Raw genomic sequence first — 24119 nt, 5'->3', positions numbered from 1 at the left:
AGGTGGAGGCGGGGGCTGGCGTGGGCTCTGCCAGCTCTGAGGAACTGCTCCACTCCCCGGCATCACCAAGGGGAGCAAGGAGGCACGTGGAGTCAGGGCTGGGGAGTGTAGCACTTCTGGAGCCTGCAGAGCGCTTCCCCAGAGCCGGAGGAGCCTCACTCGGGGCAGGCAGTGGATCCTCCCTGAGGTGAGGCGAGGCAGGGATGGGGGCTGGCACGGGCTCCACTGGCCTCGGGGAACTGCTCCACTCCCTGGCCCTGATGCCACGTGTCTCCTCACTCCCCAAGGCGATGCGGGGGAGCAGAGCAGTTTCCCAGAGCCCGCACTAGCCTCCAGCCCCCAGAGGAGCCTCACTCGGGGCATGCAGGCTCCAGCTCCCCAGACTTTGCTGCCTGCCCCGGGTGAAAGGTAAGTGTCCCACACCACACCGAAAGGGGGAGCCAGGACCGAAGCGGCGTGCTCATGGACCGCTACTCCTTAGAGGGAACACTGCTCTGGATGCGTATGGTGATCACTGGAGCCCAGTGGCTTACTTTTGCAGTAGGGTTGCCTCAATGACCTCTTTCGAGGCATCTGTGGACAATTTGGTTTCTCTTTTACTGTTAAAACACTCAAGGACTGGAGCTGTTTCAGAAAGTTTTTGTAACTGCAAATTCTTTGTCCATCCCATATCCATTGAATATTTATTTTAGGAGTACTCTCAGTTTGCTGGTGTGCTCTGCAAGGTTTTTTTAATGTACCTGCCTACATGGGTGACTATTCCCAGGAACCTTTGTATCCCTTCCTTATCTTGTGGGGGTGGCATGCTTTATATTGCCCTTATTCTCTCAGGATCTATTTACACCTCATTTTCTGATACTTATATCCCCCAAGTAGGTGATTTCTTTAACTCTAAATTTGCATTTCTGCTTGTATAAGTTTCAGCCCTGCCACCCTCGCCCTGTTGAAGGCTTTCTGTAATCTCAAATCATGTTCCTCTTTTTATTTTTTTTTGGCCCCATACCAGGATGTCATCAATATACACCTTGACACCTGCTGCTTCATCAAATATTTGCTGCACTTGCCTGTGAGAGATTTCAGATGCTGAACGGAGGTCAAACAAGAGCCTGCAAAAGCAATATCTCCCAAAGGGTGTATTAAAAGTGCATAGCCTTGAACTTTTTTTTTTCATCTAAAGGAACCTGCCAAACCCCAAGGATGAGTTCAGAATAGAAAAATATTTAGCACCAGCCATTTCACTAAATGGATCCTCTCTCATAGGCAATGGAAAGTGCTCTCTTTTTATATATTTTTTGAGCTCCTTTGGATCTAAGCATAACCTTAGTGTCCCATCTTTCTTGTCTATAATTACTAATGAATGTACCCATTCAGTAGGTTATTCTACTTTGTCAATTAACCAGTCAGTTCAGCTGTTTTTTTAGTCTCCTTTTGATGGCTAGAGGAACCTCTTTTGGGGCATGAATGACTGGAAAATTGGGTTCTGTAAGCTCAATTTTATATTCAGTTTCCAATTTACCAGTGCCCTCAAAAACATTAGAATAGTGGTCTTCTATAAATGTGTCCTTGGCATCTGTTACCATATATGCTCTGTTAATTAAACTCCAGTTCTGGCAGGTTTTTAGCTCCACTATTGGCATAGCATTCCCTATGGCTATTACAGAAGTAATCTGTTCAATTTGATCCTTAACTTCTACCTGTAGTTCACATATTGCTTTAGTTGGAATTATCTCCCCATTTTAAGTTCTTAGTTTTACATTTTTACCCTTGATCCAGTTTGGTTTTTGTTTTAACTTACTAACAATTAGTTCTGGAAGCACATTAACCTGTGCACCTGTGCACAGACAGTGACTGCCTGCACTGTCTGCCCCAGGGGAGCAGGTAGGCTGAGCCTGGCCCAGACAGCAGCAGTTGGGCAGGCAGGTTAACCCTTCCCTGCCTGCTCCCCCAGGACAGACAGCATGGGCAGCCATAAGTAAGAAGGGAGCAGTAGGGGGGCCATGGGCCTGATCTGGGGTGGGGGTGGTTAGGGTGTTTACACTAAGGTGTAGCCCAGAATGGCTACACAGTAATGTAACATGAGCTGGGTGAATCCTGCCCTGGAGTGACTTGTCTAACGAGTGCTTAAAACTAGTTTCAGGTGTTAATGTATGGACAATCCAAGTGTTTAGCTGCCCAAAATTACCATGTAACAAGGCCCAAAGGTTGCCAAGTCAGGTATTGAAATATTGATGTGGGATATGTGATGGAGACAGACTGCTTACTGTTCACAAAGCAAAGTGGGGGGAATAACATGCCAAAATCTGGCGTTCTGGTAGATGCCCATGCAGTTCAGTGACATTCTTTTTATTGGACCTGGAACTCTCACTTCAGTCCTATTCGTATAATTTAGCTAGTCTCAGTATTTTGTCTCCTTGCCTAGTCAGTCCCTTCTTCTTCCATGCAACCCAGTTCCTCATCACATTTGGCTCCTTCAGTCTCACTCTCCCTTTCTTCAGCTCCTGCTTTCCTTTTGAACTCCTAGCGCTCTTTGCTGCCCCATCAGCTTCTGTGACTCCTCCTTTCTCTCTTCTGCCTTCAGTTTTTTTTATCAGGCCGCTGCAGCTGCATAGACTCAGACCTGGGCCCAAATAGCACAGGAGAGGCAGAATCCCTGCTCTCACTTCTGGTACCTGAATTGCAGCTGAGCAAGTCCAGCTCCAGGGGAGAGTCCCATTCAAATCTGTGCTTGAGCCAAGCATGGCGCAAATGGAGTCTTTGGGGAGTTGAGCTGTGACGCTGTAGGTCTCTCCTAAGCATACCTGAACTGTAGTTTTCTTCTGCTCTCATTCAGCACACTTTTGCTGGAAAGGCAAAAGGCCAGCCTGGACACAGCATGGAGGGGGAGAGAGAGTGTCCCTGTTCAAGCAGGATTGTGGGGAGAGAGTGCTATAGCAGCATTTTCTTTGGGGAAACTCAAATTTCTTTTAACATGAGCAAACACTGCATTTTCCCCTAGTCTATTCTCTGAAACAACTGAGCTATTTTGGCAGAAATCTTCCTTTTTTGTACCCTTCTCCTTCTCCCCTCTTGCGCCCCCCCCCCCCAAAACAAAACAAAACAAAAAAAATTCAGCCTGAAGCAGACACTTGCATATAAAATTTCAGCCTAAATAGTTTGGCAAAGTTATATACGAAACTGGAAACAGGATTTTATGGTTGCTTGACACTTCCCACCTATAATAATAGGCAGAGCTGGTTGCACTGGCTATTATAATTTGAGGCTTTCTGGAATATCTCTCAGTTACTTAAGCAGTTTCTCTTGTTTATTAGAACAGCCTGAGCCTTGTTGTGTCAAAGAATAAGCTGTTTTCAGCATCTGCAGTGTAGAAGTTCTGCTTCTTCTGCAGAAGAGACTCTAAATTAGTTATTGAAATGTCTTGCTTCTGTGGTCTCTCTCAATGGTCGGTGTTCCAGGCATTCATTCTGTTCTCCTTTTCAGTGCCTGCTGATCCAAGCAATATGGAGAGTTCTCTGTAGCAGAGTCAACTGTCTTATAAGGTTCTGGTTTATTTTTCTTTTGGCAAATTATGTTTCTTATTTGCTCTGCAAAAGAACCCCCAGCTTTCTAAATAATAAATTTCTATATTCTGTTTATTATCACATCAAATGTGTGTTTGAGCAGAAGTAGACAATTCTTCAAAACAAAAAAAAGGGGCCGATTAGGGAGACTTGAAGCTACTCATGAATTTGGCCAAATTGTTTCAGCAAGGAAATGGCTTGGGTGATAGGGGAAACTGCCTTGGGAGCTGGCTTGAGGGTAGGAGACAGGGTAGGGGTGGATGATAAAAAGTTGGTGCTATGACTGCACCAGCAACCGGAAGATGATACTTCCGTTTTGCTGCAGGTGCCTGGCTGTGTCCCTGCGCTGCTGCAGTTGACACAGGAGAAAGAGAGAACTGGAACGTCTGCAAGATGCATTCTTTGCCTCTGCTCCCACCTGGCTGCTGTTCTTCTACCTGGATGAGAAACACCAGCAATCATCCAAAAACACTAGAGCTCCCAGTGTATTGGGCTGCAAGTGATTTGCTGTGACAATAACTTGTCACTTCTCCCTCCAGAGTTGACATCTCTGATTTACAGCAACCTTTCTCAAAATATTACCTTCTTATGAGATGGCAGTAAATAGCTATTCTACCCCTTGATCAGCCTTAATTCAGCTCTCTTTCTGACCCCCCGATCCCCTCTTTTGGATTCTAATATTTAAGTTAGAAGCTTTTCCATTTCTTTTTTTTTTTTTTTTTTAAGGGGTTTCCTGGATCACATTTTAGGAAGAAATTGGTTGGTTCTCTGGATTTGGCATATACCCATTGATGCAGTTTTTAGGTACTGATTAATGGGAGTGTGGTTTGAATTGCAAATTGGATAGCATGTGAAGGGGAAGAGGAGCTTGTTAGTAAGATGTTGGGTTGGAACTTGGGTGACCTGGCTTCAATTTCTAGGCTCAGTCACGGCCTTCCTGTTTCAACTTGAGCAAACTGCATAACTTGCTCCAATGCCAAGTAAGTTTGTGGGGTGCAGCAGGAATCTTGGGGGAGTGTTAAGGCTGCAACAGCAGCCTCCCAAGATGAAGCAGCTACACCACTGCCCCTCAGGAATGCTCTGGGGCCACACTTAATGCGTGAGGGGCCAGTGGTGATTGTTCAGACTCAGTGCCAGCTGCTCTAGCTGCCACAGTGCCTCCTCAGCTTGAGCCAGTCCTTCACAGTCCCTGCACCATGGGCAGGAGAGGGAAGGACACAGCGCACTTGGTGGAGGCTGCCCCATTGGGACCAGACCCCTTCTTCCCCTGGGTTGAGCTGGGGCGGCCCCAGCCTGGCAGTGCAGAGGAGCCTTCTAGGTCCGGGCTGCAGCAGCACAAGCATGGGGAGCTTATCATCTTGACGGGGCCTTGCTGCTGCTGCAGGGGAGCTGGACAGACTCACTGCGCAGCTTGGAGTTTCACTGATGCAGCAGGAAGGCCCTGTCTGACCCCTGTGGGGGGCATGGGACCTCCCTCCCTCCCTCCCTGTAGTGGCAGGATCTAGGCACAGGAGAAATCCGCAGCCCTGTCTTTGTCTGTAGCCCCAGCCCCTGCCCATGAAGACTAAAGGAAGCTGCATCTTTGCAGCTGGGCAGTGCTGCTTTAGTGGCTCAGCTATGCCTGCTGTGGCAGGCCTCTGTGCTGCCACTTGGGGGTTGGATTGCCTCGAGCCAACTCGCCCGCCTCAACTTACGGGAGGTGTACTCGGTTCCCTTGATTGAAGATCTTCCTGCTGGCTCAGGCTCTCCTCTAGTGTCTTCTCTGGGGCTTCTTCTTCCCTACACCCCATCTCTTTCCTCTCGGGTGTTACAATGGATCACAGGATGCATTTGAGGGTTTGATGTGATCAATTGGGACACAGCAGTGTGGTGTCCCATCTGCATCCGCTGGCTGTGTAGTACTGTAGTCAGGGTGAAAAGGATAACAAAATGACCAACTAAATGTCTCTTGGCATGGGTGGGGCAGGGTTCCAATGCCCTGCACTGATCTGCTTACTCCCAAACATTGGAGTTTTGGCTCTTTCATGTGAGGGCTTTCCCGTGCTCCTGTGGACTCTGGCTGGGAGAGAGTCAGCTGGTTTGGGGACTCTGTACCACCCTGGGGCCAGATCCCAGCCAGCTGCTCACCCTGGCTTGCCCCCGATTTACAAGCCAGTTGTGGTGTCAGCAGCAATGGCCTGGCTTGTTAGCCCACACAATGGCAGCTGTGTTGTGTGCAGCCTGACCACCTGTGCTGCAGGGAGCAGGTAAGTCAGGCGGGGGCCTGCCACACTGCTGTCCCCTGCCTGCAACTCTCTGCCAGCAGCCTGGGGCCCTCACAGCACCAGGTGCACATTGAAGATATAAGGGGTTGGGGCCGTTCCTGTCAGAGGTCAAACTAGGTATGAACTGTTGGTTGACTGTTTAACCAATATACTTGGAGGAGGTTAAATGGATACTTTTTAAAAATAATCTTTACAACCCTACTAGTCATCATGGGCTTTTCTTCCCTTCCCTTCTTTTACCCCCAATCTGAAAATTTCTGCCCTTTAGGCAAATGAACCCAGCTTTGATCTTTGCACCTGACTTTTCTTGACATCTGGTTTGTGGTAAAATGGGAACTTCCTGACCAGCCACAGTGCTGGTTTCCCTACCTGCTTCTAGGCACGGTGTCCACCTGTCTCATCTGCCATGCTTTGTTGTTACTTAATTGGTTCTTATTAAGGCGGGAGGCTGCCCATTTCTTGCCCCGATGCCAGCGGGTGCTATCCGCAGCTCCGTTCCTTCCCTACACCACAGCCCAAGCCTCTCAGATGGCATTAAGATGACACAGTGCTCCTGGCCTACAGCTGGACCAAGCTTAGGCCTTGTTGTCAGGCCTCAGACGCACACACATTCATACCGTGCTCCTCTCACTAGGGCCTCTCACACACCACCCCCTCTCACAGGGTCTCCTTCACATGTCGACAACTTGTACTGCCCACTCCCTCTTGGAGCGGGCCCCTTAGGCCATAGGCTTTAGCTAGCTCACACCTTGGGTGGCAGATGTACCGTCTTTTGGGCCTCTCCCATGATCCTCACCATGGTAGTGGCCAGCCAGTCACCTGATCGGGTCTAAGCTTGCCCTGGCCCCTTCTGGGGCAACTCTATACACTCAGACATACTGGGCTCCCAGCCCTCTGGCTTTCCCCCTTTACTGGGACTCCACATCTCACTCCGTCCCCTCACTGGGGCCACACCCTCATCTTTGCCCCTCCCTGGGGTTCCACGTTGCTCCCTCACTGGAGCTACAGGGCTTCCCTCGCTGGTGGGGCCCAGGTGGCCATAGCTGTGCCTGGTCCCTTCTAGATCTTACACCCTCCCTGGGCTCAGGTGGCAATAGTGGCGCCTGGCCCCCTTATACCCACAATGTTGTAGGGGCTAGAGGTTAAGGTGCCCTAACCTGCCTTTCACTGGGGTGGTAACTGTCCTGGTATTTCCTCGGGGCTCCTGAGCCACCAGGCACTCCACCAGGCCATCCAATCCCGGCAGGATGAAGTTTTAGGTCATGCCCAGGACCAGGAGCCTCTAAACCATCCCCTTTAGCTCCTGCCCTTACCTCCAGGGTGTTGCATGTAGCCAGGCAATGTTACTGCCTGGTCTGCCAGCAGTGAGCTGCTCTGTTTATATAGGTGGCCACAGATCTAAAATGGCCGCCACAATCAAGCACCTGCTGGCTGCATGGCTCAGCTCTTAAAGTGGCAGGCACCAACAGTGCCCTGCCACACACCTTTCCCTTTAAAATAGTTCCTGGGGGAGGTTTCCCCTGCTGCTCCTCCAAAGCAGGCTCCCCTCAGAGCATGAGAAAGTCTTCAAGTGGTGAGCACCCCCAAAGGTGCTCCGCCACATACCTCCCCCCTTAGGATGACATTCAGGGGCTTCGCTTGGCTGCCTTCTCTGCTGGCTTTGTCCCAGACTACTGCAGCCCCTGCCATGTGGTGAGCATCCCAACTGTGCTCCGCCACATGGTTGAACCACAAACATGGATTCAAAAACCTTGAACTCATGAATCAGATCTGAACTCTTCCTAAATTATTTAGTTTAAGCCCATCTCTAGCCTAAGTCTGGTTTCAGAGCAGGCTTGCTAGTAGAACATGCTGAACTCTATCAGATCATAGAAAGCACAGTTCAGCCACAGCAACTTTAGGTAGCAAGCTCATAAGGAGTGTACTGAGGTGTGTATTTGTGAAGAATGGAATAATTTGTAGCCTTTCTCTGACAACAACTATCTGTAAAGAGAAATGCTGGAGTGCATGGCAGCCTTGAAGCTCTAGCTTTCTTGTCATGCAATGGGGCAATTTCTGTTGCTTGTCTTAGTGGAATATATAAATAACTAACTCTTTCTAGATATGGGCTTCAGTGCATGATGTATGGTTTGCTATTCTGGCAAGGCATGTAGGATGCTGGACTATTTACATAGGAAAACAGGACATGGTTCACTTTCATTCAGTTGGATCAGCCTCTTTTCCTAGTAAAAGTCGGTGACCTTCTGATTTTATTGAAATTCCTTTCCAGTATTGCAGGGAAATTGATAGGTCCAGTGAAAAATGTTATGAGGAAACTTGGAGAAATCTATCTTGTTACCAAAACACTCCTACTGTTTTCTGTGCCCTAAATGTAGGTCTGTGCTAAGGATAACATACAGTCCGTTAGCCTTATGAAAACAAAAAGGTAATTCATTGCAGTTGTTTATGCAGCCAAGAGCTTTAGAGCAAACCACAAGCAACAGAAATGCCAACTCTATAGGTGAGGCTTCTATAGCCTTCAAAAGTTGATTGCATCTGGGTGTCCAAATGCGTGGAAACAGGTGTTAGTAAAAAGTGTCCTTGTATGATAGAATCTTTTCTTGGAAAGGTAGCTACTTTCCTCTGCCTTGGCCAAGGTCTCTCTTGTTGATTGATAGCTAGCGTCTGATTTTGAACTGTGTGTGGCACATGTTTAGAAAGTACAGAAACCATGGTGAAATCACCTTCTGGTTGGCTCTTAACCAAAAAAAATGGCTTACACTCTAGGACTCGTAGCAGGGAACACAGTGTATTGGATGCCATGAGTGCGTTATACTGTGAAATTGTCCCTGGACCTTGTCTACCCCAATCCAGTTTTATTAGACTGACAATCCTGTATACTGTAAGTTTTCCTAAAAAGGTCAATTTTGTAGAATAAAACTGAAATTAGTTTCTACCATCCCATAACAAGAAGAGACAACAAGGAATGTAACTGCTTTCTCTTCTAATTGTATCCTGTTGATTTAAACACCTGATTGCTAAACTCGGATTAATTTAGTTTATGAAGCAATCAAAGGTTACTTCAGTGGATGGAATTATTTGTTTGCTTTAGCTCGATGTTGAACAGAACCTTCAGATAACTACTTTCCCCCATTTTAAGCAAAAGTGTTTGAAAACTATTTATTGTAGGGTGGTGGATTTGGAAAACCATATTGGCAGAACTTTCGGGGCAGCTTTAACTTGTCTCACATCTGTGTCTTCTCTCAGTGAAGGGGCATTGTGGTTATCCCAAGCTAATGCAGTTTCCATCACCAGTGGCTACAAGAACTGGGTTTGGGGTAGCTTTTGGAAGACTGGAATGTTTTAGCCGCATATATGTTGCCCATTGCTTCTCCTTGTCTATAGACCTGTCTACTTCTGCCTTGTTGCAGTATGGCTGGCTGTATCAATTAGAAGAAATATGACACTGTTGCTTCCATGAATTAATTTCTATCCAAATGGAGCTTGTAATGAGATGGTCTCATCAACCTGCTCTGTAGCATAGTCAAAAAAGCCCAAGGCCAACAACACCCTGCCTCCCTGTTGTGTAATGTTGCCAAGCAAAAGATAGCCCAAGTCTATGGTGTGTCATTGGCTGCTCTGAATTCCTTCCAGAGGGCTACTCAGACCACACCCTAGATAATCAGTTTCTAACCTCTTCCTCGGGTCAAGGTGGTATGATGAGTAGGGCCGTGCAAAGCTTTGGTCCCCAATTTGATTCAGCCTGATTTGGTGGCTGAATCTCCAAATCCAAATAGAGTCAGAGGACCCTTTAATCTCTTCGAATCAAATCAGAACTCTCCAAATCGATTCGGAGAGATTCGGAAAGATTCTTCCAGCAATTTGGACACAGAGACGGCTTTAAATGTTTTTTCTACATACTTGTAGGTAGCATGAATGCTGATGCTGGGCCTCATGGAGAGACCCACAGAAGCACTTCTGGTCTGCTTCCGGGTCTGCTGGGGAGCGCACTAGGGGGCCAAACCAAATAGGGGACAGTGACCTGAATCAACTAATTGAATCACTGTTCCCAATTCGGGCCAAATCCAAATCTGAATCAAATAGGGTCTGTTTCATATATCCCTAATAACAAGTAACTTGTCTCAGTGAGTGAGCAGAATGCACATAACTCCTTCTCCAAATGTGTTACCAGGGCAGGTGCATGTGTGTTCACCAAACTCCCTCAGTCTGTTTAATGCTGTCACAATAGCAGTCGCTGAGAACCTCGTAAAATGGCCTTCCAAAGAGGCCTGGATGTGATTGGATTGATTCACACTTGGTATCCTGGTATGTCAAAGCTAATGTGTCAAAGCTGCTTCCGGGTCTGCCGGGGAGCGCACTAGAGGGCTCCCCCCCATAACCCTTCAGCTTGGCGACTGGTGCCTCCTGAGTCTGGGGGACTCCCAGGGTCCCCCTGTGGCTGATTGCCAAGCCAGTGGGGTGCGGGGGGGACCCCTACCCGGATCTTCCCATTCTACATAATAAATATAGGCTGCCTGGTGAGCTCTGCATTTGTATTATGCTGGGAGTGAAATCTCAGATGCAATTGGGAAATAAGATCTTACTCTACATCCTTCAGCTGGTGGCATTTTAAATCAGAGGCTCAAGCAAAGAACTCAGACCACAGTGGATCAGAAATGTTTTTTTTAAACAGTGTGAATTTTTATTGGCAGTTCTGGTTTTATCTTGTGAATCTTGTGTAGACATTTTCACACCTAACAACAGTAATAGTTGGCAGCACCTTTACAAGGATCCCACTACAGCCCGGGGTCCCATGGCACCCTGGTTGAGAATCACTGGTCTATAGCACTCTCTTCCCTTCCATCCATGGAAGTCTTCCTGATGGTCTGCAAAATGGACCACGTATGGAGCTAAATGGGTGGGGAAATGGAGGGTCTTCCTACCAAATGGATGCAGAATTGAGCTCAGGGCAGTGGCTCCCACCAGTTTCTAACCAAGAGAACACAAATACCATACAAAGCTGCAAAGCATCTGTAAAACAGGTTGGCAGTGGACATGGTTAAGATGCGGCTGTTTCAGTCTTAAAGGAGCTGTAACTTGGGTCTTTACATTTACTCAGCTTAAGTTGCATTCTTGTATAAGCAATAACATTTTCTCTGCCATGCTGGACCTGTGCCAATTATACTCCTAAACCTTTCCTGCTTGCATCTGTATATAATATTAGAGGTCATTTATAATCTCTGTAAGCTGTGATGGGATCCTTTCATCACTTTTTGAATGAGGCACTGGAATGCCTGCTTACATTTTGGGGACTGATCCTGTTGAGACTCTGGTTTGCAAGGAGAAACCTTGTGCATACACAATATGTCCTTTCAGACTTAATCATTGTGTTGTACATGGCCCCCAAGTTCTAGATTTTTACAAACCCAATTTATTCTGTAGTGCCCTAGCCATGTTCATGTCTTCATGAGCTCCTTCTCTTCCTCTAGTCTACTGTAAAATACCCCAGGATGAATATACTTTTTCTAATTTGTAAGCTTGAACCCACTTAGTAAATGGAAAATGTATATTTGAAAAGCTTTTCTAGGCACCTATCCCTCTTCAAGTACTTCAAAACAAAATCAGGATAGGATCGTTAACTACTAGCTCCAAAAGCATGGCCACATTACAGTGGGTAGGAAAAATCTTTCAAGACTGCCACAAAAATAGCTTAATTGTTAGGAAAGCATGTTGGATGAAGCAAGAAGAATGTGGTACTTTGGCTGGAAGAAACTTCCATATTGGATACTTATTAACTATACTCTCTCTTCTGTTTGCAATCTGAAGATACTAGCTAGTTTTCCGTGCCTGTTTCAGTGTTAAACCCATTTCTCAGCCATAAGTTCTGTTGTCATCTTTAAAATGTCTGTAATGGGCATAAGGCCAGCTTTGTTCATGCTTTGTTGCTCCATGACCTGTGATGCCCTTTTGAACCTTCATCTAGCAGCTTTGGGCTTCTGTATATGTGCCCGATGCCGGCTCCAACGCGTTCTATTTAAAACACATCAAAGCAGACTTGATTAGTAGAGTCTACTGGAGTGTGCTAATTATCATGTTGTAGCATCCTTGGTGTCACATGTATTCAGCATCCCTGATCTTCAAAATGGTGGCGGGGCACTTTAACTAAAACTCATTGAATGGGCTTTACTTAAAGCACCCCTGCTGCCATTTTGAAGCGTGGGACCCTGAATACATGAGAGACTGCAGGCACTTTAATTGGAGTGGTTCCTGAGAGCTGCTCTAATTAATGTGCCCTCCCCGCTCCCCCCTGCTCCCCGGAGCATGTGTAAAGACACCATTTGTTTTCAGTCCGTATCCCAACAAAAAGGTGCTAGGTATTGGGGAAATGACAGGATGCTCTGCTTGTAAGAAACAAGGTGATTAGCCCAACATAATGTACCACAAATAGATGTCACTTTTGGCCAGGGCTTGGATGAAATGAGAACTGAAGGGGAGTTACTGTTTCCTCTGATTTAGGTCATCAGCGGGATTTCACTTGGGACTCCTGGCTCCAAAATGCTCACCTCTCTGGGGTCTCCATCCCATTGTCTGTCCAAGTTGCTGGAAGTTTATACATAGGGGGTAAGCATGTTTACTTAAACCTTTGGGGAAGTTGAAAAAGGCACAATAACTGTTTGGAAACTTCAATTCCCATTGATTTGGTAAGTGCCAAGCTATTGTTCACCCCTAAAAAGCTCCAACCAAGGGTATTCTTTGGAAGAGCAAGTTATTTGTGCTAGAACTTCAGCTGTTTTGGACTAACTCAGAAAGAATGCCCTGAATACAGATTGGGTATGCTTGCCATATTCCTAGAAAAATAATTCACCAGATTCTTTACTTCCCATAGCTTTTGATGATTGCCACCTAACTGTGACAAAATACTAGATGCCTAAATAGGAGTTAGGCATCTATTACTTGTGGATCTAAAGTCTAGATCAGCAAAATAAGGTGCTGATGTCATCAATCTCTAATGAGAGTCTAGTCCATTTATCTTTCATTATTTCACTCAAGTACCTTCTAATGACTACTCCAGCCTGTTGCTACTATTTACTAAACCAAGTTAGCCTTCTCTCTAATTCTTCTCATCCTCTTCCAGATCCTGACTGGTCTGAAGTCTTCATCCATCTTATTTGCCTTCTGGAATATTAAGTTCTTATGTGGTCAGAGTCTGATCTATTATTTAACTTTCTATATAGATGAGTTGTCTGCTACAGAAAAATATTGTAGTTTTTCATCCTTCCCCTGGACAAAGCTCTCTGGTTTGTCTTCTCCTAGGAGAAATGGAAACAAATCCACTGAAGTAGCATTAAAGCAGTGTGGGAAGAATTGAGCTCAGTATAGTTACAGAGCTGCCTCATAGTATGGAAGAACCCCTTTTCTCTCCTAATTGTGTTCTCCTGCCTCAGCTTACCCCTATGGAGGGCATATGGGTATGAAAACCATTGGAGACGGAGAGCAGCAGAGTAAGGACCCTGGACATCAGGAAAGCAGACTTCAACTCACTCAGGGAACTCTTGGGCAGGATCCCCTGGGAAGGCAGACTGAATGGGAGAGGAGTCCAGGAGAGCTGGCTATACTTTAAAGCAGTGGTTCCCAACCTTTGTATGCTGCAGCCTGGCAAACTGCGGACCACCACGTGGAGCCCCGCAACCGAAATTTCCAACTGGAACACCAATGAAAGCTAGTTTCATGGCCCCCAGGCGGGGTGAGGTGTGGGCCAGACTGCTGCCGTGGGCCCTGTGGGAGGAGTCGCAGCCTCTCTGCCTGGCTCCACGGGGCTGCAGTTTGCCAGTCCGTGGTCACTTCCAGTCTGGCAGCTGACCCTTCACAGCCTGATACTGGGCCATGGCCTGGGGGTTGGGAACCCCTGCTTTAAAGAAGCCTTACAGAGAGCGCAGGAACAAACTTTCCTGATGTGCAGGAAGACTAGCAAGGAAGGCAGACGACCAGCTTGGCATAGCAGAAAACCCTTCAGTAAGGAAGGTTATAAGAAGTGGAAACTTGGACAAATAACTAGGGAATACTATAAGAGTGTTGTTGGGCATACAGGGATGAAGTCAAGAAGGCCAATGCACAATTGGAGTTGCAGTTAACAAGGGATGTGAAAGGTAACAAGAAGGGTTTCTACAAGTATGTCAGTAGCAAGACGAGGATCAGGTGAAGTGTGGGTCTCTTACTGGTAGGGAGCCGGGGCAGGTTGGAGCAGGTTTCTGGGCTTCTGCAGGCTTCGTGGGGGTAGGTATGGATGGGAAGGGGTGGGGGGCAGGTGAGTTTGGGGTACAAATGGCTCTTGAGGGGCATAGATTAATAGCTGTTAGGGTCGGAAGGGACCTTGATAGATCATCGAGTCCGACCCCCTGCATAGGCAGGAAAGAGTGCTGGGTTCAGATGACCCCAGCCAGATGCCTATCTAACCTCCTCTTGAAGACCTCCAGGGTAGGGGAGAGCACCACCTCCTTTGGGAGCCCATTCCAGATTTTGGCCACTCTGACTGTGAAGAAGTTCCTCCTAATGTCCAGTCTAAAACTGCTCTCTGCTAGCTTATGGCCATTATTTCTTGTGACCCCCCACAAGGGCACCTTGGTGAGCAGAGCCTCACCAATTCCCTTCTGCACCCCCCATGATGAATTTATAGGCGGCCACAAGGTCGCCTCTCAACTTTCTCTTGCGGAGGCTGAAGAGGTCCAGGTGCCCTAGTCTCTCCTCATAGGGCTTGGCCTGCAAGCCCTTAAATATATGAGTGGCCCCTCTCTGGCCCCTCTTCAGTTTATACACATCCCTCTTGAAGTGTGGCTCCCAAAACTGGACGCAGTACTCCAACTGCTGTCTGACTAGCGCCCGATAGAGGGGAAGTATCACCTCCTTGGTTCTGTTTGTCATGCATCTGCTGATGCATGGTAAAATGCAGTTAGCTTTGCTGATGACTTCTTCACACTGACAACTCATGTTCATCTTGGAGTCCACTAGGACTCCGGATCCCTTTCTGCTTCCATGCTGCTGAGCAGGTCATTTCCTAGGCAGTCGGTGTGCTGGACATTTTTCCTCCCTAGGTGCAGCACTTTGCATTTCTCCTTGTTAAATTGCATTCTGTTGTTTTCTGCCCATTTGTCCAACCTGTCCAGGTCTGCCTGTAGTTGTTCCCTGCCCTCTGGTGTGTCCACTTCTCCCCACAGTTTTGTATCATCTGCAGACTTGGACAGAGTACACTTCACTTCCTCGTCCAAGTCACTGATGAAGACATTGAAGAGTATCAGTTCAAGGACCGAGCCCTGCAGGTCCCCACTGCCCATGTCCTTCCAGGTTGATATCGACCCGCCCACTACCATTCTCTGGGTACAACCGTCTAGCCAATTTGCCACCCACCGGACTGTGTAATCAGCCAAGTCACAGCCTCTTAATTTGTTCACCATCGTGTTAGGGTGCAGGGTCAGGCAGGAGCTCCTTTGAGATTTGAGGGGATGGCTTGGAGGTGGCAGGGTCTGCTGGGGGTGGGGGTGGCTGCCTTGGCCGAATGTCCTGCTGATTGATTTTGGTTCCCTTGCGGGAGAGACTTTATTTTGAGCTGTTACACAATCATCTCTTCACACACTTCTCAAAAAAACATCAAGCAGGACAAAAGTTATTTTTTGAAATAAAATTTAAATATTTTATAGCAGGTATTTTATTTTTAGCATATGATTTGTTTTTGATCTATAATTTGTTAAAATTAGAACTTCACTATTAATCTTATGTGTGTGGCCCTCAACAGCTCACCAAAACTCATTAAGTCACCCTTCAGCTGAAATAATTGCCCACCTGTAGGTTAAAGACTACATAACCATCCCTCCCTCCACTGAAATGGACACTTTGCTGTTCGTGACACGATAATGCCCCAGCACAGAGCACTGTAGTTGGTAATTTGGGAAAGTCTCCTCCTTAGGCTGGGAGAAATGAAAAGCAACTTAGAATAATTTGTGCCTTTTCCCCTTCAAGTTGAAAACAATTCCTTTTCTGATCAATTCTCCTTCTCCTTTTACGTTCCTTCTGTGTGGGATTCTTCTTTCCCCTCTTTCACCCCTTTCTCCCCCCTAACCTTGGCCCCTTAATTTTTAGCTTATTGAAGTTGTCTGCTGCCCATCAAAGGATCAAATATCTGCAGATGACTTGAGTCTTCATTAATGTTTTTCCATCTTGCTGCTCAATTCCCTGTATTGGAAATGCTGACTTAAAGCATGATTCAGAGGGGAGCAATGAAGTTTGACTGTTATGGATTTTGGATATAGAGCTCAGATACTTGTGCTGTATGTATTTATGAAGCAGGATGCCTGCTAAGCACAAGCAGTAATTTACTTGGAATAACACTTCTGCAACCTACACACATGCATCTTAAAATGTTCTGGCCAATGTAGTCAAAGTTGTGTCACTCTTAGTAATATTGACACAACCTTGATCTTACTAGTTTTATTGCCATGAAATCAGTTTTGTCCTGTGTGCAGGATTTCACTGCATATGGCAGTACAAACAAATATAATCTCTTCATTTAAATCTTTAACATAGTTTCCTGCTTAGTTTCTCCCAAATTGCTCTTCTATTCCCAAGACTTCCTGGCAAGAAGCCTTTACCCTGACAGCTGGGTATGAAACCACCGTACACCTTCCCACAGTGGAGCCCTGCAGTGTCCAGAGACGGGGCCTGATGGCACCACGTCATGTTAATAACCATTTGAGTCAGACCATAAAAAAAACCAAAAAAAAAACCAGAGCTGAAAATATACACTGCAAACCCCTAAAGTTTTGAAAGCAATGACTCCAAGGTTCTTTGCAGGTCTGGGAAATGCTCTGTTTGACTGACAATTCCCAATGAGGTCTGTTCCCTTGATTAGAAAGTGGGATGCAAGCCCAAAGTGAAGTGAGGTAGTACTGTTCGTGGGAAATCTATGATTTGGGGGTAACTTTTGGTGGCCAGTAAAGCTGTGGTTACCTTTGAAAACCAATGTCTTCACGCTGCTGGTTTACAGTGATTGCATATGAAAAGGGCACCCCATTCATGTCTGGGAACTTTTTGATTGTCACCTGATTGCCCCCAGTCATAGGTGATGCGTAGCGGCAGGGGGTGCTCCCCCTTAAGATTGGCTGCTGCTGCTGGCATCTGCAGGCAGTTGCAGCTTGCTACCCCCTCCCCCCCTCACCGCTGACATTGCCAGGGCCACCCATGGGTGGTCCTCACTCGGCCTGTCCTCGCTCTGTGTCACCGCAGCCACCTGCGGGTGGTCCCCTCTTGGCCCTGCCCTTGCTGCTGAGGTCACCATGGCCTCCTGCTGGCGGTTCTTGCTCATCACCACCACTCCCCCGCCACTGACGCCACTGTCTGCGCCTCAGGAGGCATGAGCCATTCACGCCTTTAGTGTCACTGCCATGATCCTGCAGTGTTTGACTGTGCAGCATGAGTCTGTCAAGCTATGGAGTCATGGTTGCCTCTAGTTCTAGCGAGCAGGGAGGAACATGGGTGACTGGTGCCTCTTGAGTTGGGGGGGCATGTGCCCCCCCGACACCAGTCAGCAACTGGGGGCAGAGGGATCCCCCGGTGGCTGATCGCACTAACCAGGGGATTCTCTGCTCCCAATCTCACTCACTGTGAAAGTAGCCACGCCGCTTCTGGAAGTCCTGCAGCCATTACTGGAAGTGGCATGGTCACTTTTGCTGGCAGCCCCCACTCTCCAGCTGGTGCTTGAAGTGGGGAAACTGGTGCTCCCACCAGCTAAACAGGGAGCATGGCCTGTCAGGGGGTGCACCGGTGCTCTCAGGGGGTTCACGTGCACCTCCTATGTGTCACCACTGGGGAGGAAGATCAGAAAGGGAAGATGGAGCAGAAACTGAGAGGGCTAAGCCATTAGAAAATTAGAAAGCAACAAAGAAGGCTGGGTTAAGTGGCAACGTCATTTCAACAAAAGAGATTGGGAGCCCTTACCTAATAGTGGCAGAACAAGGCATTGGTTCCACTGGGTGTCTGGTCTTAGGTCTTAGTGTAGCTGAGGCCCAGGGGGTTTGGTGGGTGTGGCTGGTGTATTCAGAACATGGTGGAAATGCAGATACTTCCACCTGCTGCTCGTGGCAGTGTCCATAGTCTAGTGGGAGGTCTAAAGTCACAAATCTGTTGCTTTGTTTAGTTGCAGACACAAGTTTTGCTAGCACAATTTTATACTTGCTACAGAGGGGCTGCTTGGCTGGATGTGACTGCCTGTCTTAATTAATTTTTTGTAGCAGTGAACAGTGTGATTGACCATTATGTGTCTGAGGGGAGAAAGAGTGCTCTACAGATTGGGTTCCTAGGCTGTGTTTTGGTTCAATATCTGTCTCTACCACTAGCACAGACCTCTTGCATGTCTTGCTCTATTCCTTGGCTTCCCATCTGGAGTACTTTGCCGCTGGAGTACTGCGTTCAGTTCTGGGCGCCGGACTTCAGGAGGGATGTGGACAGCATTGAGAAGGTCCAGAGGAGGCCACCTGCATGATCCAGGGACAGCAGGGCCATGGGGCTTCTGTTTTAGTTGGGGCTTCTATTATGACCAGCGTATACTGCTAATAAAATTCACTAAGCTTTGGAAAGTGTTATTCTTAACAAATAGAATTGTTCAGAGTGGTAAGGGGCAAAGGGATAATGGCAGAAGTAATTCCTACTTAATTTCACTTAAAGTACGTAAAATCAAGATTGAATATTTGGAAGCTGTTAGGGAGATGTTTGAAGAAGAATGAATAATCTGGCCTTTGTGGAACAGGCAAGATGTATTAATTCTCTTCCATCTCTAACTTCTTTCTCTAGCTGAAGCTGGGATTTTCCCACATAGCAGCTGTACTTTTAAAGATTGCAAATTTGGGGCCACTGTGGCTTGAAACAAGTTAATTGATGAAAGGTGTGTGGGATTGGCATTCCATTGTTTTGCTTGCTGCATTACTGAAATTTAACTTGTCATTTTTGTTTTATGTTTTCTGCAGGCATTGGTGTCACTACACTGTTACACGGACTGTTTCCTGTCAAGTGCAGAATGGGTCAGAAACTGTGATCCAGAGAGTTTATCAGAGCTGCCGGTGGCCAGGACCTTGTGCCAACTTAGTGAGGTAAAATTCCTTAATTGTATGCGAATTATGGACCCAATCCTATACTGTCTCTTTGGTTAGTTGGAGTTTGGCCTATGCAGTGCATACAGGGTTGGGCTCTGGCTTGCTTCTAAACCTGGTGATGCTAGTAGGAATGGCATTCAATAATGACTCCACTAAAGGGGGTACCCTTCCACAGGTGGGTAGCTTTGTTTTGTGTTTATACTTATCTATGCAAACAAGATTAAGACTCTGAATGTTGGTGGACAACACTGCTTCTCTGGTTCTTGAAGAACAGTGATGGTTTTGTCTTGTACAGCTGCTGTTGGAGTACCATAGCCCACAAGGAGCTAAGGTAACCAAACTCACTGTTGCTGAGCTACCCTTGGCTTTCACCCCAGTAGGTTCCTAGAAGTTAAGGGCTGGTGCACGAAATAATAAAAGAACTTGACACCTGGTGGCAGATCTAGCAAGGTGCTGCATGTTGCTAATTCCCACTGATTTCAGAGTAATTTCAAAATTGCCCAGTCACTTCCAAAACTGAGCTTTCATAAGGCCCTCTTTATCCATTGGTCTCAAAGCTCTTTGCAAAGGTGAGTAGGTATCTACTATCCTTGCTTTATAGATAAGAAGTTCCAGCACAGATTGTGACTTGCTAAAGGCTTTGTGAATTCATCTTTTGTACCATCTGCTAGGCTATGGTAATATTGTGCCATCTGACCCATGATAGTCCTGGGACATGGTCTACAGTGGAGATAGTGTAGAACTGTTATTCCAGGTCAATTTTTCCACACTAAGTTTGTTTCTATGGGCATTCCTAATGTGGAGTAAGGTAAACAACCATGTTCTCTTAAAAGGGGGAAGATTTGCTGTGGTTCACCTCCATTTGTTTTTACCTGTTTTGTCTATCCATTCTTATCCCATGGCAAGTGGAAGTTAAATTGGGACAGCTTAGCTGATAATGAAATGGTGTTAAATTACCTTGCCATAGGAGCAGGTGGATGAAATGGATAAAATGAATCGGCTGACAAACTTTCAAGTGGTTAGGCCCTTTCCCCCCCTTCCAGGTTGTAACAGTTTCTATGCCCTAAGAATGTAAGAAAACCTACTCCACCTTTTTTATTTTACCTCTAACTTATTTTGCAGCACAAGACCCAGCAGCTTAATTTAGCCAGTAAAAATAATGAAATTGTTCATCACTATTCTGTTCAGCTATGGGATAGGGCTTGAAGTCACCTCATAATGTAGAGAGAACATTGTTGTCTTAGTAGGACTACAGTCATAAACACCTGGAAAAATCTATCTCCAAAACATTGTATTCTGAGCTGCTCCCATGATTAAGTTCATATGGAATTTTAATTTTCCATATTGCTGTTACCACAGTTGCTCTCCAGTTTCCATTTGGCCACTGGTCAGCATTACTTAGTTTTCTTTTGCCTGTAATATATCTGCTTTGGTATCTATCTGTTCTTGTTTCAACCACAGCTTATATGAAGCATTTTTTATGTCTTATGCTGCTGTAGCCAAACTTCTATTGACATTTTTAATTTTCCCAGACTTGATCCTTTTCCTGTTTTAAAGGTGTTGGCTTTAACCTTATGTTGTTTAACTTGCGAAAGTTTTATCTGTTTTTTAACATGACTGGAACTATTTGGTACCAGACAATCACTGGGTCAATATCCTGTGCCTGTACTATCTTTCCAAATAAAGTATAGTAGTATATAAAATGATGATTTTGTATTTTTGTTTATCCATGAAAGTCCTAAGAAATGAAACTAAGAATCATTTTTGTTTGATATTGTGACACTTAATTTCTCTAGGAGGCAACTTGTTTTGAACATGCTGCAAAATAGCACTGGCACGATTGGCAGAGAGGAATTTTCAGAACTGAAAATACCACAGAAGCACCAGTATTGAAATAGTTTTGAGGCTACTGATGCAGAAGGTTTGAACTGACTTAAACTTGGTTGAGTTGTGAGCTGATTTTTAGGCAGTAAGGTTCAGAAAGAAATGGATTTAAAGAAATGCACATCTGCTGCAGGTGGCCCATTATAATGGGCATGGCAGAGAAGGAACCATCTTGAGAACAAATGGCCATGTGGTTAAAGTCACCTGAGATGATATTAGTTCACAGATGTCAAATACCTCCACTCCTAAATACCTTAGTTCTGTAATTTGGTTATTCGCTCTTTGTTTTGATAAAGTTACATGGAAGGAACTACTAGAACTGCTGGATACTGATTGTCTTGATGTCGCATGGCAATGACCTCCTTTGTGCTTGACCCATATCTTATGATTCAGAAAAAAAGACTGGTCTTTTACCTGCTCCCCTATTTTATTATTGTTCCAGGAACTGGTCTTACTCTTCCTGGTTCACCAGCAAATTGAAATATTTTAGTTTGGATTGAATGGAATTTAAATAGGTTTCTTCCTCCTTTCCCACACAGCAAACTTCTTGTTCTTTTGTTTGGTGTCAAAAGACTTAATCTCTATCACTACTGAATTAACAAGGGGCTTGACTGAGAACTGGTGGTAGTGTCATTCAGTTCTATCCAATAGCTTGGCAAGTGGAGCACACTGATTTAATTTTCTCTTCTACCTGAGGAAATATGAACCTGTATCTCCCAGGAATAGATCCTAACCACCAGCCTGTTGGGTACTTCAAGGTATGATGTCTCCTGTGGCACTGTTCCACTACACTAATATCCAATTAACATTTTCTGGACAGGGACTGGAAACTGTGTAGAGCTCTTCCCCAGTTGAATGGCCTAACTACCCAGGTAGAGAATCATGAGCATCTCAATGACTGTCTGTAACAAAGTGGGAACAGGTTTGAGAGGCTGAAGGAGGATCTCCTCCAGAATACCTTTATAGACTGGTAATTAGGACACTTGCTTGAGAGAGGGGAAATAGAAGTCCAGTTTTGTTGTGCCTGAATCAAAACTCCCATCTTTATGGGATGTGGACAGCCCTCACCTACCCCAGAATATTTCATCGCTTGGTGATTTTTTTTTTTTTTTAAACTTATCCCCTTGGCATGGAAGGGAACAGAAATGAGGTATCCCATTTCCTAGGTGAATGCTGTAATCACTCATAAGGTGGAGATGCTGCCCCTTCACTTTAGGGTTCTAGATTCACTAAAGTCTTCTCAGTTGAAACTATTTCGCAAACCTGAGTTTAATTCACAAATAGCTTTGGAAAAATGCATTCCCCTTCCCCTCCATTCCTCTCCCCCTCCCCCCTGCCCAGTGAACTATTGGCTAATAAAATGTTTTGCTGAACTCTACCCATGTCTCTAGTCAAAGAACTTGTGACATCTGTAAGGGTGCCAAATGGTGACTTCCAACAGCATTATAAGGATTACTGGAGTTTTAACCCCAGTGGCTGTTCGTAAATCTGGATTGCCATGTTTTAGTTGGACAAACTGTTCAGGCACAAAATAACCTTTGGCCCAGGACATCTTGTAGACTTGGAGTGTCAGTGTCACTTGATTGGGGTTTTTTTTTTTATGAGCCAGAAATGGCTATACCAAGCTTTCTTTGGAAGTGTTCCTGGCAAGTCATTGTTCCTTCATGAGACCCCAAATGAAGATCAAGGGCACTCATTAATCTTCTGGTAACTCTTTGAATTGCACAGTGATTTAATATAGACAGGCCAAGTTCCTGCAGCCCCAAACCCCTTTTTATATTGTTTAATAGGTCAGGCATTTAAATAGTTTCATGCAGAGATGGATGGAAATCCTGGGAAGGGTTGCTGTCAAGAACTGCAGGTGTGGGAGTAAACTAGGCTCAAAATGCTAGTGCTTGGACTTGTGGGAGCTGTGTGCAGGTTACTGGTTTAAAGTTTTACTTTTCTTGAGATCCTGTTAATCTTGGCTGCTGGTCTCTCCAGTAGCCTTTCCTAAAGCTGCTTTTTCTACATGAAATGTAAGACAGTAAAAGACTTGATTGGTGATTATTGGCCATTGCTTTGTTGCAGGTTTAATTTGCACGTGGTGTGCCTTTCTGAGGAAGCAGCAAGGATTTTTCCCCATCTCTTGGTCCTGTCTGATTTCTACTGTGTGTATTCCCCTGCTGCACTGAGTTTCCTATATCTTTTAAACCTCTTATCTAGGCCTTTTAAATGATTTCTCTGTCCCTTTTGGACACTAAGCTGCAGGAACACTGCTGCTCACTTGTGGCTAATGCACAGTGCTGACCATGGTGCCCTGGCTAGCTGGGTGAACTGCCACCTGGTAGACTGTCCATCTCATTGATCTTCTACGTTCCCTGTGCTCCCTTTGGTAGTACGCCAGAATGACTGAGGATTCCTTCCTCTCATGCGCTTCTTAAGATCATGAGCATGAGTTCTTGGAGTCTAACCCTTCTCTTTCAGTGTCTCCTTTAGCAGTTGAGGGACTATCTCCTTTTGGGACCACCTGTGTGTGAAAAATATAGGAAAGCAGCTGCTTTCTGTAACTGAGAAAATGGTTTTAAAACAAGAAGTAATCGTTTTTATTTGGGTGTCTCCTGTGGTTCAGTGGTAGAATCCTTATCTACCACACAGGAGATCTGGGTTCAATTCCCTGACACTTATACAGCTACAGCCATGGAGGCACTAAACATCTGGACTCAGTCTGGTCTTTGGATTCTGTCTTACTGGCCTAAAGGGGGCATGGAAGGTCTAGGCAGCCTTCACTCCTCCAAAAATGCCTGCCCAGGCATATGCATCAAACTTTTGGGTGGCTCCCGTGCATATACCATGATCCAGTCCAAAGCCCAGTGATGGAGGCTTCTTTACACCTAGTTACGCCTGGAGGGAAAACAACACCAACAACAAAAATTTATATATCTAGAAATAACCTTCCCTCTTTACTCAGTCAGCCTCCAAGTCTTTCCCTGTTGCGTAGAGGAGTCTCTCTCTGGATCCTTCACTTGACCTGCCTTGTGAAGTTCTAGTTCTGAGAATAATGAGCTCTATCTAGGGTGGTTACATCACTTCTACAAGACTGTTTAGTCAGGAATACCACCAGGAGAAAGTGCTGTGCCACACTCAAGACCATTGTTCCTTCCATTTTTTACCCTGGAATTTAGAGGGGTGTGACCAGAGTTATGCCACAGGACTGGAAGCTGCAGGCAGGCAAAAATGCACATCTTCCCCATTTTTCACAGCTCTGCCTCTACAACTGTTTCATCTGCTTGTGTGTAAGGAGTGGGCCAGAGCTCTCG

At 45.9% G+C, this 24119-nt stretch overlaps 1 protein-coding gene across 6 annotated transcripts in view; it reads left to right on the top strand.

Moving 5' to 3' along the window:
- COL26A1 (collagen type XXVI alpha 1 chain) overlaps positions 1 to 24119 on the top strand; it is a 314212-nt gene that overhangs the window by 24003 nt on the left and 266090 nt on the right. For all 6 annotated transcript variants that reach the window (XM_090025116.1, XM_090025113.1, XM_090025112.1 and 3 more), the window contains exon 2: positions 18811 to 18933. In XM_090025116.1, the coding sequence (XP_089881242.1) occupies positions 18811 to 18933 (123 nt within the window). The remainder of the gene's footprint in view (positions 1 to 18810; positions 18934 to 24119) is intronic.

This window comes from Crocodylus siamensis, chromosome 13 (genome assembly GCF_052110815.1).
Source record: "Crocodylus siamensis isolate JL-2025a chromosome 13, ASM5211081v1, whole genome shotgun sequence".
Classification (NCBI taxonomy): Eukaryota; Metazoa; Chordata; order Crocodylia; family Crocodylidae; genus Crocodylus; species Crocodylus siamensis.
Note: the sequence above shows the minus strand (reverse complement) of the source record. Positions and strands in the feature narration are given on the sequence as shown.